At 41.3% G+C, this 17,524-nt stretch overlaps 1 protein-coding gene across 6 annotated transcripts in view; it reads right to left on the bottom strand.

The window, feature by feature from the left end:
- Positions 1 to 17,524, bottom strand: part of alk (ALK receptor tyrosine kinase) — a 369,356-nt gene that overhangs the window by 12,396 nt on the left and 339,436 nt on the right. For all 6 annotated transcript variants that reach the window (XM_067614871.1, XM_067614867.1, XM_067614870.1 and 3 more), the window contains 12 exons: positions 17,044 to 17,154; positions 16,543 to 16,684; positions 15,344 to 15,511; positions 14,843 to 14,941; positions 10,806 to 10,961; positions 9,603 to 9,716; positions 7,195 to 7,381; positions 6,402 to 6,492; positions 6,080 to 6,144; positions 5,850 to 5,979; positions 5,197 to 5,294; positions 2,335 to 2,427 (listed from right to left, as the gene is read on the bottom strand). In XM_067614871.1, coding sequence (XP_067470972.1) covers positions 2,335 to 2,427; positions 5,197 to 5,294; positions 5,850 to 5,979; positions 6,080 to 6,144; positions 6,402 to 6,492; positions 7,195 to 7,381; positions 9,603 to 9,716; positions 10,806 to 10,961; positions 14,843 to 14,941; positions 15,344 to 15,511; positions 16,543 to 16,684; positions 17,044 to 17,154 — 1,454 coding nt within the window. The remainder of the gene's footprint in view (positions 1 to 2,334; positions 2,428 to 5,196; positions 5,295 to 5,849; positions 5,980 to 6,079; positions 6,145 to 6,401; positions 6,493 to 7,194; positions 7,382 to 9,602; positions 9,717 to 10,805; positions 10,962 to 14,842; positions 14,942 to 15,343; positions 15,512 to 16,542; positions 16,685 to 17,043; positions 17,155 to 17,524) is intronic.

Raw genomic sequence — 17,524 nt, forward strand, 5'->3', positions numbered from 1 at the left:
CCTGGTCCCTCACTGTGACACCCGTCCCCTGTGATGGCCTTAAAAGGACTTGCATGTCCCTTGTCACAGAGCAGGAGGGCCACATCATGAGACAGCAGAAATAACACACCGCCGGCAAAGCGGCACTGTGTGCAAAACAACCACCCATCCGGTGGTGGTAAAATAATCCCAGTCCGAGCAGCACGGCTCCGGGCTGAAGGATAAAAACAAAATCACAGCGAGGCACCTGAAAAACTGACATCAGCAATTAAATCAAGCGCTCCTAATGCGGCTCCCCGGGGGTTATTGTGCAACAGCCTTCACTGGATGCTCCGAGAGTGACTTTGCTCTCGTGTGACTTTCCATCGGGTGATTCGAAAGTGCTGCGTTGATATAGCTGAATGTGGTGACATATTTCCCCAGCTGTAATTTTCTTACCAGATGAAAGGCTTGGGAGATTTCCCTTTTGGATTGTGCATTCATTTAAATGGTGTCACGTGAAATTGTCCTGGCTATATTAAAAAGTTTGAGCTAAGAATAATGAGACGCCGCTGGGGCTACAGATGAGCTGATGTAGATTAAAAGAAGGCATCTGTAAGACAGCGTGATGGAGAATAAAAACTGTTTCTCATCTGAGCTTCAACGTTTATCGGAATAAAAGTCCCCATGATAAGTGATTCAGTCTAAACACATGGGAAAAATAACTATATATGGAGAGATAGCACTTGAAATACACCAGAAATATTTTACATCTCATTCATTTTTTTATGTGTTGAATGCATGCTGTTATCATACACTCATAAGGTGCAGAATGTATGCTGCATGTTATATACACACACACACAGTGAGCTCTTGTTTATCAGGCTAGCTGCTTGTCTTTACACCAAACCATCCCAAAGGGAATAAGGAAGGAAAAGATCTAACATCGTCTGTGTCACACAGTCCAGCTTTCTCTGGACTGTGTTTACTCGCTGATGTTTAGGGAAGCAGTTCGGGTTTTGCTCTCACATTTTGATTTTTTCCTTCCTGTGGGTGAAGAAGTGTCCATTGTTGATGTTCAGTGCCAAAGCACAAAGTAGCAAAAAGTTGAAGAGGGAGTGGGAAGCATCTGGCTGTCACTGAAGGCTGGGGTTTGCTTTCAGTCTCATAACAACAGTAACAATTCCTCTTTTGACCAAGGTGGTCTTGCCATAACCTTCAGCAAGTAGCATTAGTTGCCTAAACGTTACCGTATCTTATAGAGCGACTTAACAACAGCTGTAAATCTTGTTTTTACTGAACTTCAGTGCTTTCATTTCTCACCTTCTCACCTTCTCAATGCTTCGCTCATAGAGACTGAGGACAATCTCTCAGGTTTTGTTGTTAAAACTAGGTGGAAACAATTAGAGTTTTAAAAAAAACCTGCATTGCAGAACCAATCCAAAGTCTTTAGGGTGGTCCTTCATATTGGGGTGGTGATATGCAGTTGACTATGGAGGAGAATGGGGGGGGGGGGGGGGGGGGGGGGCATCATTTCTGGAAAGGCATGCCCTTAACAAAATGTGAGGGCCATAGGTTTGTTAGCTGCCGTTCTCACCGCTGTTCATTTAGAAATCCTCAGACTTTGGTAGGCAGAGATCTCATCTGGTATGGTGAGACTACCTTGTCACCTGCTCATCAGAGGTACAAGCTGCTTGACAAGTTGATTTGACTTTGTTTCATGTATAAGATCTGAACTTTTAGTGGCATTTAGGAGGACTCCTAGTGGTAAGATATGATCCTTAGTGAATATAGCCCCACATCAGAAGATACTCAAACAACTCTCTTTTTTAAAATTTTCACATGAAGTGTTTTAGTATGCAGTGACAAACAGCATGTTTTGCTGTTTAGGTAATAAGATTTAATGGTTAAGGGTGCTGGGATTCTTCTGTTTGATGAAGCCAAAACAGAAGGCAATAAGACGGCCACAAGAAAACATCTTGTCTAGTGCAGTGTTAATGTTCTGTTGTGCCGGCATGTACAATTTCATATTAGATGTTGATATGTCAATGCAACACACTCAAGATGACACAATTTGAATGATAAAAGTAATTTGATTCTAATTTACAGTATGAATGTAATATTATGTTCAACCCCAGCTGTAAAACTTCAGTCCAGTCTTGTGATACTTATCAAACATCATAGAACTGGTCTTCTACATGCAGTATTTATTTTCTTTCTCATTTCCATATTTGCCGTGAGGTCTTTACTTGGTCTTAACCCCCATTGGACCTTATCTTAACTCAAATTCAACTAAACCTGGTATTGATCTACAGCCAACCAAGATGGTCCTGTGTTCCATCTTCCATCAGTCACTGATCTGTGTGTGAATTGTACCTGTAAATGTCCCGAGCCATCCCAAAGTCTCCAATCTTGGCCACACGTCCCGACCCTTTACAGGTCAGCAGGCAATTCCGGGCTGCAATATCCCTGAAAGATGAGGACAAACACACACAGACTGTAAGGTCACACTGCCTGGATCAGTGGAGCTTGGTCACTTTGTTAGATCACAATAACTCACTGCTGCTGTGAATCGGAGTTATCAAGGTATATATGGAGGTACAGTATACTGTTTATAAGAGCTAAATATAATGAACATTCACATCCATACAACTTGGCTCATGCCTCGTCTCTTCAGTAGTTCACCAAAGTTTTTCATACATTTACATCTATAAGAGAACTCCATGTATGAGACACCTACAGACGCTCCCATGTTGGATCTGAAGTTCAGTGCAACTGCAAGGTTGCCCCGGGCAAGCTGGTGAAGTGTATGATTTCCTACAGTGCCTTTATGACTCTGCCCACATGGTGCACCCAGAGAAAAGATTGAAATGTTCCACAGTATACGCAGCCAGAGTGGATTAGGGGAGAAAATTCATAAAATTCATATTTGCACTGTAGTGTGTTCATTATTTTTGAGAAAATACTGTAGTTCACACAGCATGCTATACTCCTGGCTTGGGAAAAGGAAATAGAGCCCACACACTGTATTCTGCTCCCAAGGCATCTAACTTTCTCAAGATCTTAAGAAGTGACGTTGTGAGCACACTGCTCCTCATCAGACTAAAGACAAGATACCCAGAATTTAACATCAAAATAACATCATGTGACACTGTGTTCAGACTAGATCATGAGACGGGGCAGGGCTGGAAACCCCCCACAAACCACAGCAGTAAACTGCACCAGTGTGTAGACAGCAGCACATTGTTCTGATGTTTTGCCTCCGTACTCTGATGAACTTGGATGTGAAATGACACAATGAGGATAAAGTAATAGTTCAGACTGATTTAAACTGAGGGCTTTTTAAGGCAATGCACATGGTTGCCCCACTTCAACGTGCCAGAAGAGTTTGAAACTATTCAACGAGCGTGTTATTAAATCATTTAGTCTGCAGTAAAATCAACAATGCGTTTAGTGCATCCACATGCTGTCCAGCTTATCTCTGAGAGGATCTGTTTCTGACTTTGCTTGAGTCCAATTTACACGGAAGTAACTAAATGAGTGTCTGTAAACTGAGTGATCAAACCAGCTACAGAAAAGAACCTAAATTGCGGCATCACACTACAAAATGATTAATGACTTATTCAAGAAGAAGTAGTGAAACAAGACTGAATCAATTCTGTCATGGCATGGCTACAATCAGCATGTGGGAGGGTATACACACACAAACACTACACACTCACCACATCCTTTCTCATGAGGTGGTGTAGCTAAATCCAAGCAGTCCTTGTTTAATGGCTTGGAAGAATTCATGCAAATGATTTGCTTTTGCTTGCAGGCAAGGACGAGCCTTGAAATACAGCAATAGCTGTCACACACTGTAAGCTGAGGGCTTAAGGGAAGGACACTGCTATTGTACACGCAGCACAGTGATGTGAGAGCAGGCTGTTATTAAAACAATGTTAACAGGCCTCAAACTGTAGACCTTATTTACAGTCAGTTTTAACTGCAGCTTAAAGACCCATTTCACTGCAGTACTTAGGGAACAATCTTCGTTATTAGACTGTTTTAGCACCTGGGGTTGCATTTAACCACCCAACTCTCCTCAGCACAGCGCTTTTATTCATGTGGTTACAATTTCAATTGCATGTGCCAGCCTATTGTACAATAAAGTAAAGAAAGAGTAACATTACATGATCCACTGCACAGGAAAAAACAACATAATACCAGCACAGACAAACGCACAATCAAAGATACACATAAAAGCCAGCGTGCGCTGTTCACAGACAGCATTAACCCTGTGATTTAACCTGTTGGAGCACACTCCAGGTCGTCTTCCAGTCCAGTAATCCCTGAGAAAAAGCTGCATTCTCTGAGTAGCAGCTACTCCTGCCTCATTCACCTGCCCTTTACTCAACCCTGAGTAAACACACCTTCATAAAAATTGAAATTAGTCTCAAGGACAGTGTTAGGGTGAATTTTAATCGAGGTTTGAAGGCAGAAAAGCAGCCTGTGTAGAAGCTCACAAGCCTCTGGAGAAGTCAGCCATTAGGTGGATTGATGGGGCTTTACTGTGCCACGTTGGGGCAAACAAGGTTTAACAGGCCTCGTTTGTCATTGGCCAATTCCTAAGAGGTCAAAGACCGACATGAAGGAAGGAGGATGCACTTTAATTGTCTTAATGTGATTGAAGGAGCAATTCTGACCTTTTTTCATTTTGACATGCACTTGACTTTCCTCATCGACATCCATGAAGAAGATCTTTGCAAGAAAGGTTCAAGAGAAAGCTTTTAAAATTCTCGAGTCACATCCTCTGGTTCACCAACCCGTGTGAATATGGATACAGAGGGAGCACTTTGTTGACTTGTGCCTTGGATACAGACCGTAAAAAGCCAAGCCGGCTACCCCATCTGGTTACTCTGATGCTAAAGTCATCACTTGTCCTTTCTGCTATCATGCAAAAGGCAAAAAGCATGCAGAGTCCATATGTTACGCTTGGACGGATGCAGTCAGCTCATAATTCGGAGTAGAAGTCAGCAGGTGAATGTGGGCAGGTTTGTGTTTGTTGAGTTTGTATATTTTCTTTCTCACATTTGCAATTCTCTGCACATTTCTCTTTCCGTCTCTCTGATCTGTTTAGAAAGGAGGAATATTGGGCCACAGAATACAAAACATCCTTTCATAATCACACTGTATTTGTTTATGCCTGTTGTTTTTGCACATGCATTTATCAAAATGTGTGGGCATCTGGTGAGGTACCTGTGTATAAATTGGTTCTCCTCCAGATACTGGCAGCCCTTGGCGATGTCTCTCGCCACATTGAGAAGGTCCACCATGGTCAGGCTGGACGGGTGCTCCTGATCAAACAGAGACGAGAAGACACAAACAGAGAGCCAGGATGAGATATTAATAAATATATCAGAGGCAGATTTAGAAAAACAGAGTTAGTACACATTGTGGCTGTAAAGAAAACATGTTTGAGAGTTTGATGTAATTTGGATCAGAGTGTGTTCAATTCAGAGACTTAAGGAGGAGATTAAGGTGTGAAAAAACTAACTGTACAGTAAAAGACAGCAAAGAGCTTTTTCATATTCTTCTCCAAAAACACTCTTATTTTTTTCTTTGAGGTTTGTTTGTACAAGTCTTCAAAGTCGGATTCAACAAACTCTCTGAAATTGTTTCAGTCTGATGAATGTCAGCTGTTCATGAGATTTGATCATTATCACTCATACAACAGGTCTGCACCACTTGTTCATTTCATGCATAACTAAGAGAAAATTCTAAGCACCAGAAAACTGATGACAGTGACAAATTTTCTTAAATCTCTCATTGGTGCCTGAAAAATCAATCTATTCATATGAGTGCTTCTTGCATGAGGCCAAATGTGCACTTGGTACAGTAGTGTGTCTCACCAGCCGGGGTCTGGTCTCCCTCAGGAAGGTCTTGAGGTCTCCTCCAGTCATCAGCTCCAACAGGATGAACCTGGGCATGGCCTGCAGACTGACTCCTATACAGCGCACAATGTTCTGGTGGCTGAACTTACTGCAGGGAGAAAAACAAAGCAGGGAGAAGTGTTTCAGAAATAACTTTGTTAGCACTGCATGAGTGGAGGAACTTTGTAAATGGTCTAAGTGGCTCTTACCTGATGATTAGAGCCTCCATGAGGAAGTCCAATTCATCTTGCTCAGAACAAACCTCAGGTAGGGTCTATTGTTGAAAGAAAAAAATCTTACATTTGAATATACAGTAATGTTTGTTTTGTAGTGAAAAAGAGGTGCAGTATTTGTGCTACAGAGCCTTTAACTGCAAAAGAGCAATACCCGAGAAAAAAACGGATGATGTGTAATTAGTTTAGAAACCTCTATGGATCTCAGTTAGAGTTAAATTAATTCTAAACCCGATTCCATCAAAGTTTGACCTTTAGAAAATACAGTTATTGTTCCAGAGAGTGGGTAAGAGCTCACCTTGACAGCCACTTGAAGTGGGCTTGGTTCACCCGGTATTCCCACTGCCAGACCTTCATATACCTCACCAAAAGCTCCGTGACCCAGACCCCTGGAGACACACGAGCACATTAATTATTTACAATTACCTTCATATTTTAGGCACTAAAACTTTCACACAGGCAGGATATACAAGCTGAGATTTTAGGAGACATTAGAAGCAACCACCAGTAAGAAATGTCATAAATATACTTTTATCCAAAGAATGATCAGAAAGTGTAGAAGGGTGAACTTTGACACCAAATAATAGTTTAGATTTTCCTCTTGGCAGCAATTTCATTTGATTCATTCCTTGCAGAATTCAAGATGCTGGAAAATATTCATGGATCCACAAGAAAAGGAATTCATCACAAAGATTTAGAGGCTGAATGATAAACTGGTGAACTATAAACACATGAAAGATGCATTAAAAATTGAAAAGAGCCGTGCAGAAATCATTTCTCAGCCTCTTGGATTACCGCAGCAGGTCCGTACACTCTGAGACTTTATATACAACTTAAATATTTCAGGCTTTATTTAAACTGCTGCGTCTCACAATGCTGTATTTATGAATCCTCCCTATTTCAATAGTTTGTGCTTGTGGATTTTTTTTTTTAGCAATTACAGGGAACTGTGTCATTTGTCATGTTTGCTTAGATGCTGTTATCCTTGAATCAGTAATTTCACACTTCAACACAGATGCAGACAGGTGTATTCACTGCTGCCCACAGTAACAGGCCTGCTGCTTTTGGATGTGGAATCTTAAAGCTTTTACCTGGTGAGGGAGATGTTGCGTCGGGGCACTTCCTTCAGGTCGTTGACCGAGGCCGTCTTACCGGCGAAACAGTAGTTGGGATTATAGTCGGTCATGATGGTGGAGGCCCGCAGCTTACTGAGCTTGCAGTCTGGACTCTGCAGCTCCAGCTGAATAGACTGCAGCTCTGTGTGTTTACGCCTGTACACTGGTGAGATGTAAATGAAAAAGGACTTTCATTCCACTACTGAGATATCCACAATTTAAAAAACAAACAAAACCTTGAACCCATATTCTTGTAGAATATTATTGCTGGAAGCAAAACCACATAAAATAGAAAGCTTTTGCAGTTATCATTTCTCTAAAGACCTTTTGCTTGAACAACAGCATTTTTTATAAAATAGAATTCCTTTGTGTCTGTGAAATATTGATTCTTCTCTGATACCAGATTTGTCTCTCTAAAGTATTCAGATATACCATGTTTCAGAACATAAATAAATGTGTGCATGTTATAGCCACAAACACATACTGTACAAGCACAAAAACAACACAACTTACACCTTCTTTTGTTCCCTCATATTGCAAATGAATGCACTTTATGTAGAACAGCCCACTTTATAAAGACACTGCTTTTGGTCTTTCTCATGTACGCACACACAAAACCACACACTTAAGAGTGCTAGAAGCCTCGACTTGGGCTGTGAAGACATTAGTCGCAGGAAGAACTGTTTGTGTGAGTATTTATATGTGAATTCTTATGTGTGTGTGTGTGTATGTGTGTGCAGGGGAATTATTTATTTACCAAGTGCTGTCTAATGTACGAGTGCTGTCAGCCGCCGGCTAAGCAGCCATCCATCATTAGCGTGTTTCATTCATCACAGAGGTAGTCCCACACCACCTCAGCTTCCCCACCTCCTCTACTGGTGAGTGTGCGAGAGAGTAGGTGTGAATCTGGATGTGTGTGTCAGCCCGCGAGAGTGAGCGTGGGTGTGCGTGGAGGAGATGATGGCTCAATGAGTGCATATGTCTGGCTGTAATAGCCTGAAAGCAGGCGGGGAGACGGATGTCTGCGCTGGCCGCAAGGCTCACTTCCCATTCTGACAACGATGTGCTAAGAGGTGTCTAAGAGAGAGCAGGCCAGACACTGGAGAACTTAATGCGTCTGTGAGAGCATTGGTCTATTGTGCAAACAGCAGATAACAGCAGAAACAACAAGTACTCAGGTAATGTGAACTTCTCATACAGTAGAGTGTGTGTGCAGTCTGGCTCTCCATGGTCAGTAACAACTACTTCAGTTTTCTCCATTTAGTTGTTGTCTTTGTTAAGTCAGTGCATATATGCATCTATTCTATCCAATTAATCATCTCTGATTTGTCTGTCTAGTCCGCTGAAGGCAGGTTTATACTGAACCTTTAACAGCAACTTGTCCTACGTGTCATGTGACAACCTAAAGGTTGGAGAACAGTGAACTGTATCTCATCCTCCCTCATTAAGAGTTTACATACTTCGAATTCATTTCACTTGTTGAACACAGTCACTGGGGGAATATTGGATTACAATAATACAATATAAAGACTTTTTCAGCAGCTTTGCAGTGCTTTACTTAAATAATAAATAAATAAAAATGCAAAAATAGTGTTAAAAAAACAAGCCTGCAGTCTTTGTATGTGCATAGTGTACTGTTGGATAGTGGATGATTAATGGTATAGAATGGTTTCCAGATGGTGCTGCTACTCTGTATAAGTAACTATGACCTTTTCAGCACTAAAATTCACCTCAAATCCTGAAATCAATCATGCTCCACAACAACAAGTCCTCTAAATTAAATGACCAACTGGGTCGTTTGACCATGTGACTCCAGAACCACACATAGGAGTGTTTTCTATTCTGGCGTCCCTATCGGCCGTAATCAGCAGGACAACATCATTTGTCTGTGCTTTCACTGTTAGAGAAACATGTGGCGTGGATTTAAGTTACTACATCCTTGAAAAGTTCAGGGACCTCTGTCGTCACGGCTACAATAATAACCACAGAGTGAAGGTTAGGGGACGATCATAGTTATGGTTTTTGAAGAACTGTCCAGACTCGTGGTTGTAAATGTTAAACGGACAGTTATCTCCCGTGGCAAAGTGCACTGTTGGGTTAACGCCTCCATCCACCCATCCTCCTCCAAACAAGGACGTTTGTTGACATATATTGATGTCATCTGAACTGCACCACTGCAGGGTCATAAGTACTACGGCTGCTAGATGGCATCTGTCACTCAAACATCATTTTTGGGCGACTGACATTACAACCTGTTGTGTCATTTTAAATGGGAGGATAGTCTCCTCCAGAATCATATCTGAAGTGGAAAACCCGGACAGGCTGAAAATTGATAGTATTTCAGCACCATATGTTGTCTGTTTTCAGTCCTTACTGACACTTACTTATCATGACTCCAGACACAGCCAGCAGCAGGGCGGCGATGAGGGCCGACGTGCCCACAGACAGACCCAGCGCCAGGTGGGAGAGAGACGGTTGAGGAAGCGGCACGGACACCCCTGCAACACGAGGGGAAACAACAGCGTTGCACAGTTGTTATCTTGCCCAGAGGAGTATTAACATTCACTTCGCCACCCTGATCCCCAACTTAATTAATGATGTGAAAGCAATGAAACAACAGAGCTTAGGAGCCGCGATGGCCGGTGCATGTCAATTCCTCTTTTCTGCGGCGAGGGGAGATCTCATTTCACTTGTCTAAGCTGAGGAACAAATCTGCACACCGAGAGAGACCATATTGAGATGGTGACCTTTTATGACCTAGCATCAGAGAATTATCTACTGCTTGTCATTACTGAGAACAGATTTGCAAATCATAGGACAAGGATAGACTCTAGGTCATTAAGATATTATTGAGATGGTAATAGCCCTGTTATTTTGCTTCACATTATAAAGTGACATCCCCCCATATTAATTCATTTCAGATCTACATTCATATATTCATTATTCATCTGAGATTACAGATCATAATTGAAGAGGCAATTTAAGGTCCACAGGGGTTTGTCTACATTCCTTTGTTGCAGTTTAACCCAAGAGGAAGACACAGTACTTGTGTGAAAACTGATTTTAGTCCTAATAGGCAGAGCCAGATGCATGAACTTAGGGTCATTAAGCCCATTATGAAACACATTTAAATCCACTGTATAATGTCACTACATGAGTATCCAGGTGAAACCTTTTATCCTAAATCCTTGGTATGATAAGATAAAGAGGTTAAATCTGACTGCAGCACAGAGATAAATTACAAATCACAGAACAGATAATACTGCTATAGGTGTGCTGTATCCATTTTCATTAACAGGTTAGCTTATCCTGTGGACTGATAATTATTATGAATGATTAAGGCACTATTAAAAACGTTCCTCAGATAAAGATTCAATAAAGTACAGAGCCTCCGGGCTTAATTACTTTTGTAGATTAATTCATTATCTTTTTCGTGAGTCACAGTCTATTACAGGTACCATTACAGTCAGCTTAATCCAGTCCTGTGTTAGGATTAATTTCAGATATTTGTGTGGAAGAGAGAGAAACTGACTGGTTCTTCATCAGTCAGTTTAAAGTGTGTGTGTGTGTGTGTGTGTGTGTCGGACCTGTAGCGTTGATGCAGGACACCCCATCCTGCGCCAGGATGAGGTCATCATCGCAGTAGCAGACGATGCTGTCCTCACTCTCGTGGCATTCACCGCTCTCACAGTGGCTGCAATTCTGCACCGGACTGATGATCACTTCACCATCTCCCTCCATAGCTTTTTGGCACACACACACACACACACACACACACACACACACACACACAGACACAGGTTTCTAAATGAACAGGGTTTGATTAGACTCTCAGGATGTCTACTTGTACAATGATCAAAAGTTCAATACCACTACAATGTAATTAACCGGAAATGATCCTAATTACAGAATGTATGAGGGTCGGTTGTGGAGGTAATATTCTCCCCATCATCATCACCCAGCATACACTCTACCAAGATACATAATATTCGATACACATCCCCGTGTGTGTTGTGTCTTTAGCCTCATTTCAGCTGCTCATTGCTGCCCACATCTCTGATTTTTTTTCAGTGATTCAAATGGTAAAAACAAGATTTCAGTCTGATTATTATGTGACTGTTGTGTGTCTTAAGTAAGTGTCATCAAATTGAGGTTTGTTGGGAAACTTGTCTGTGTTTGAGAACCCTGCTGTACGGTACAGTCGAGATACTTTATATACATAGAACATTCAGGGATTAGATGTGAAGACTACAGTTATCCATCCATCCATCCATCATGTATAAGCACTAATCATATGGGTCACAGGGAGCTGCAGTGTATCCCAGCTGACACAATGGGCGGGAGGCGGGTCTGCAACCCAGACAGGTTGCCACCATCACAGGGTAAACACATGTAGACAGACAATCATTCATGCCTACATGTCAATTAACCTAACCTGCAAGACTGTGGGAGGAAACCCACACAGCCACAGGGAGAACATGCAAACTCTGCCTCAGCAATAACTACTTACACCCTACAACAGTTCAATGTTAAAATAGGAAATGAGCAATGCCATTCAAACTATTTCTCATTCTTATTTCATGTATGTGCAACTGCTGTATTCTGGTGGGGTAACACATTATTTGTGACCATGAAAACCATCATCCAAAGCACATGGCACAGCGTAACTGTTCCATTAACTTGACCTCTGCTGTTCTCTCTGTTTTATCTGCAGCGTGATTACATTTCATGAACAGTTCTACCTGGAAGAATGCAAAACATATGAGACATATACAGCTGGTGTGTGTGTCATCATGTTGGATGGAGGGTTGTGAGCTTGCAGATTTTCATTCTAGCCTCTTATTACCACTGATTCTGATTGGAGGTGTGTTTATCAGTAAACAATCTGCTTTCACTGGAACAAAATCTGCAAACTCTCCGTCTTCCTCAGCAAACTATGCAAACCTGCTGTAAACTGTAAAAAGAAAGATTTTACAACATTGTTTACTTTAATTCAATTTAAAAGTAACTCATTCTCTTAATTGTAAACTACAGCAACGAGGGGACAAATCAGTCTAATATGAATAATTTATAAATTGTCTGTGGAAGCTCGCACTCTTTAGTAAGCAAAGCAAATTCACTCATCTGCAGAATCTATTTTCTCTCATCATTCTCTTATCAGCTTTATAAGTACAAATACATAAATCGAGCTCAGGAACACTAGAAAGGTTTCAAAGGAAGAATACTAATGTCTTGACTACAGATGTTGATGGCATACTAATAAGTGTTTATGATACTCTGTATTACAGATCTTTAGACACAGTCGTGTTGAGAACTGCTTCATGTTACTTTTCAGCTGGAGTGAGGAGGGATGAGCCCTCACCAGGATAATGGCGTCTCTGCAGAGTTTCACTAAATATTTCTTCTTCTTCTTCTACGTTTTGCTTTTCTTTTGATATAAATGTAATGTATGTGCCATGCAACCAAAGCAATGCAAGAATCATAATGTATACAGATAAGTCATTTTCTCCCCTTAAGCTTGTTGAATAATGCTTTGCACAGATTTTTGCATTGCATGTGGAAAATGTTATTCCCTCTCCCATACACATCTCACTGATGCTTTCATTGCCTCTATTAAAGTGCATGCTTTGTCTATATGCTGAGGAAACATTCAATAGGACAGTGTATATCTATTGTACTTCCTTCAGACTGGTTTTTGAAGCGGTCTTTATTCAGTGGATTTAGGGCACTATTGCAAACCAGCTGCCTCTGTCAACATCATTGGAATGATTTTTGATCCTTTTTTAGACTTTCAATGCACACAGCGGGGCTGTCCAGCATCACCTGCTGTTCTTATTTGAGCTCAAGAACCTGCCTGTGCAGTTCAGGCTGAGAGGGAAATTACTGGCGTAGCCATTTGTGATTATAACTTCAAACCACAAATGCTCTTAAACCTGACCTTTACACAGATGATATTCTTTTAAGTTATCAAATTACTGATATTACCACCAAAGATTCTGCTGGTGTGTTATGATAATGATTCTGTCCTGTGGGTAATTTGTTGCTCATAAATCATGTCACTTTCTGTCTATGAACAGTTTGTTCAGGTCTGTCATGCAGGAATATAAAACCTTGAACAGATGTATAGATGTTAACCTTGTGAGGCAGCTGGATTCACAAGATCACAAAATCACGAGACTGTGCGAGAATCCATCTAGTCAGGCTTCAAGTCATGCACATGTGTCCAAACCACTGGTGGTTCGGACCAATCAGCATCGTGAATCCAGCTGCCTCGCCAGGTAAGATGGTGATAGATGGTTCATCAGTTTCCATGGATGACTTCTCAGATGGTTCTGTGCATCAGGTTCTATAGATGTGACTGTAGAGACTATACATCTCTGATGTCTATCTTTATTATCTCTTACATCATTTATGATTTTCGTTGTCATGAGGCTATAAAAACATGGTTGCTATACTGTAGCTGTCTGGGAATTGCTTTTGCACAAAGAAAAATAACTTGTTATATTTGCACATTAGTTGGTGATCTGACCAGCACTACAGTTGTATCCTGAGACAAAAGTGTGATTCACTTTTCAAAATTGAACAAAAATGATTAAATGTGCTGTGAAATTAGTGTGTAGACATTTGAAATTTGATGAAATGTCCTTTTTTTAATTCATAACATAGACCAGTGAAGCTAGAATATGTCAGAGTGGGACTGCTGGGGCCAAAATAGAGATAATAATGTGTAATTTAATAAATAAGAAATTCTGTGCAGTGTGAAAAACTAAATTCTCTGTCTTATTTACAGCTCAAGTCTTTTTCCTCCAGAGGAAACGAGGTAAGGTTGATGAAAAATGAAAGTGATGAGTGTTGCTGTTGAAAGAGGCTCTGCCTCACCAGACAGCATCACCGCTATTAAAGCTCAATGAGACAGAGATATGGCTGCGTACTTGACTACAGCCCAATGGAAGACAATTTTTAAAGCCACATCGACGTCTATTTTCCATTTTGTTTTCCATTTCTCTATAGAGCCGAGTGAAGAGGGAATTTTACATGATGTATGGTTGCTCACCAAACTTATCACTACAGCTGAGATTTTCACAGTCAGGCTTTGGTTTTCTGCTTCCACAGTGCTATGATTTAATTCTAGGAACATTAATACCTGCCAAGTTCAAATGTGTAAGATGAATAGAAAAGAGACGGGTCAACAGGTTTACACTAGATTAATTCACTGATGAGTTTCTCCTCCTTGTCTGGAGGTCTGTCTTATCAGTTACATCATACTGTGGAGAAACTCCAGACTCGGCCCTCCATGCCACAACTGCCATCAATTTTTACAATACCCTGCTTTTGATGTTACAGAGTAAAGCAACTCATCCGCATCTTGCTGTATAAATCTACATTAGTTAAGTGTTGTGAAAGCTTGTACTGTAGGAGGCAAACCACAACAAGATCAAACTGAAAATGTCAAATTGCAAAAGCTGCTTTTGCTCATCATTCGGTGAAGTACAAACACATTAACTCCAACCTACAAACACTAGAAAGGTATCAAATGCTGAATACAAATTTCTTGACTGCAGGTGTTGACTGCTGACTAGTTTGTATGTAATTTTAAAGACAGCAGAGCATCCTTTCACATTACCTTTCAGAGGATAGAGGAAGGGTTCTCCCTCTGGACCGAGGAAGGACGTGCCGTCGTCACCGTCATGTCTGGGGTTGTTATCTAAGGAGGTGTTGCCACCTAGAAACCAGGAGGGAAACCACAACACAGTTAACAAATGACAATACCTCAATGCCAAACACATACTGAAGACAAACATTTCAAATCATGTTCCACATATCATCCACATGTTTTTATGATGAGTATATGTTGCAATTACATTCATTTCACATTTTCATCCTTCTAATAACTGTGCTATTGGCTTTATTGTTGTGTATATGTTCATGCCTTATGCTGTATACTACCCACAGCTGTAATGACCCAGTTTTCTACTGGGGATCATTAAAGTTTATCTTACACAACGAACAGAGTTTTTAATGATATACACTCAGTATGAGGAGATACGAGATGTCCAAGACTATTTATTTATTAAACTTTTACTGGATATTCGGAAAAAAAACCTCAGAAATCTCATGAACTAACCCCTGTAGCCTCCGCCGCCGCCCCCGGACATACAGCCGCCTCCGCCACCCCCGAAGCCGCCGCGGGTATGCCAGAACTTTTGACAGGCCTGCCCTCCCTGGCCTCCCAGCACCAGCGGCCTGCCACCCTGACTGGCAGGGGCACCGTCATTCCAACCTCCACCTCCACCTGTCACCAAACACAAAACACATTTGATATGATGTGAAGTCAAGTGCTGTGTGGTGAATGTGAGTGTGACAGAGAGAAAGGAAGAGAGAGGCAAGCAGAAAGAGAGAACTCTTAAGTGGGTCAAAGTTTTGGGGGTGGGGGTGGGGGTGGGGGGGAAGATGCTTAAATGCAGAAATACATGTGTCACACACACATGCCAATTCGGCAAAGAAGGTGAACACATATCGAGTATACGCACACATATATGGAAATCCAATATTAGTGATAACAGTGCTGTTCAGAGCACAGGGACCACAAAAACATAAAAATCCCTTTAAAGAGACCTGGTAACTGGAGATTAAAGTTATAAGCTAATAAAGTTAAAACTAATCCTTCCCATATTCCCTGGTGCTTGCCAATTTTATTTTCCCCTTTCAATTTCCTCCTTCTCGTCTGAAGCCTGAGAGATACAAACAAATGAAAAAAAAAAAAAAACACACTAGCAACAAAACCCCCAAGACATGCTGAATATTTTATTTTTCATTCACCAAGTTTCCTCAAAAGTAAACCTTGGGCTTTGTGAAGATGTAAAAATCAATATCTTATGTTTTCTGGGCAGTTCGTCAACGCCGAGCACATGAATAATGGATCCTGCAGTGTGGATGGATTTAACATTACACTGATAGACTGGAGCATGTAGTGTTGCCCTGCAATGACGGGGGACAAAGTGCTCCATATGAATAATCATGAGGAGGGGCCATGCTGTGTTTTTTTTTTCACCTGAGCACAAACACTGGTGCACAGAGGTGGAAATAAACAGCTACAGGATAAATGGACACGTTTAAAATTACAGGCAGACATTCTAATAACGCAGGAAGAGAATACACACGACCTCTCTCAGCAGTGAGTAATGGTTTTAAAAATCTTGGTCTCAATATCTCAAACACACTCACTAAATTATGTATTCCCAGTATTTCCCTCTACGCACACCTCCATGCACGTACAGGACTATACAACACACATAACAAAGCGGTGGACGGTGTGCAGCGTACCTGCGGCGTTTGACTTCCCGTTGCGACCCGGTTGGCTGAGGTCATAGTCCATCTGCTCCATCTGGGTCTCTACTGGGCTGCTGTAGCCTCGGCCACCTCCCCCAGCAGCGATGATGAGGGGGATGTACACTCCTTTGTCCACCTGTGTCATTTTTCTTTACAGTTATACTTTTGTAGAGAGACATATCTTCAAACTTTAAAGTAATATCTAGGATTTTAGAGGAATGGCTTGTTGGTTAGCTTATCTGTTCAGAGATGAGATACCAAAAATAACCGATGTGTCCCTGGTGTATCCTCAGCTGCAGTGATTCATAACCATCAACAATATGCTAGAATATTCAACTTGAAGACACAGAGTAACTGTGCTGATTTTATATGTGTGACACATATTTTTACTGGAATATCACACGAATCAAACGCTATAAATGATATGCAGTTCCTGAATATCGAGTATAAAAATATCAAGTCCCCGAGTGCATTGTTCCCTCAGCACACTCTTACCTTGAACAAATACGTAGCCCCGCCACCTCCTCCTCCGCCTCCTTTCACTTGAGTTTTGTTCACCATCGGGCCGCTCTGTTCCTGGCAGATCTTATTCAGTATGCCGTTGGCCTGCAGGGAGGGAGAGGCATGTCAGTACACCCAAGAATTGCTTTCATAGATGTCAGTTATGTATGAGAAGGCTGAGCAGTTGCCAAACTACAGCTGCTGTGAGTTTCAGGATTTAGTGTTATAATGGCGAGCGAATACCAAGCAAAAAATATCCAACACACACACAGACGCACACAGACACTGAGAAGCAAGGACCAATGTTCTCTTTAAAAAGACAATCTCAGTGTGATTTGAGTTTTTATTGATCTCCTGTTTAGTCTCTGTGTTTTAAATGACTGTAAATCTGTGATATTGTTGTAGAACAGCTTCTTGTTGATGAATAAAAGTTATTGATTGAATAGGACATCTCTGGATTTGTTTTCTATGCTAG

Source organism: Thunnus thynnus, chromosome 16 (genome assembly GCF_963924715.1).
Source record: "Thunnus thynnus chromosome 16, fThuThy2.1, whole genome shotgun sequence".
Classification (NCBI taxonomy): domain Eukaryota; kingdom Metazoa; phylum Chordata; class Actinopteri; order Scombriformes; family Scombridae; genus Thunnus; species Thunnus thynnus.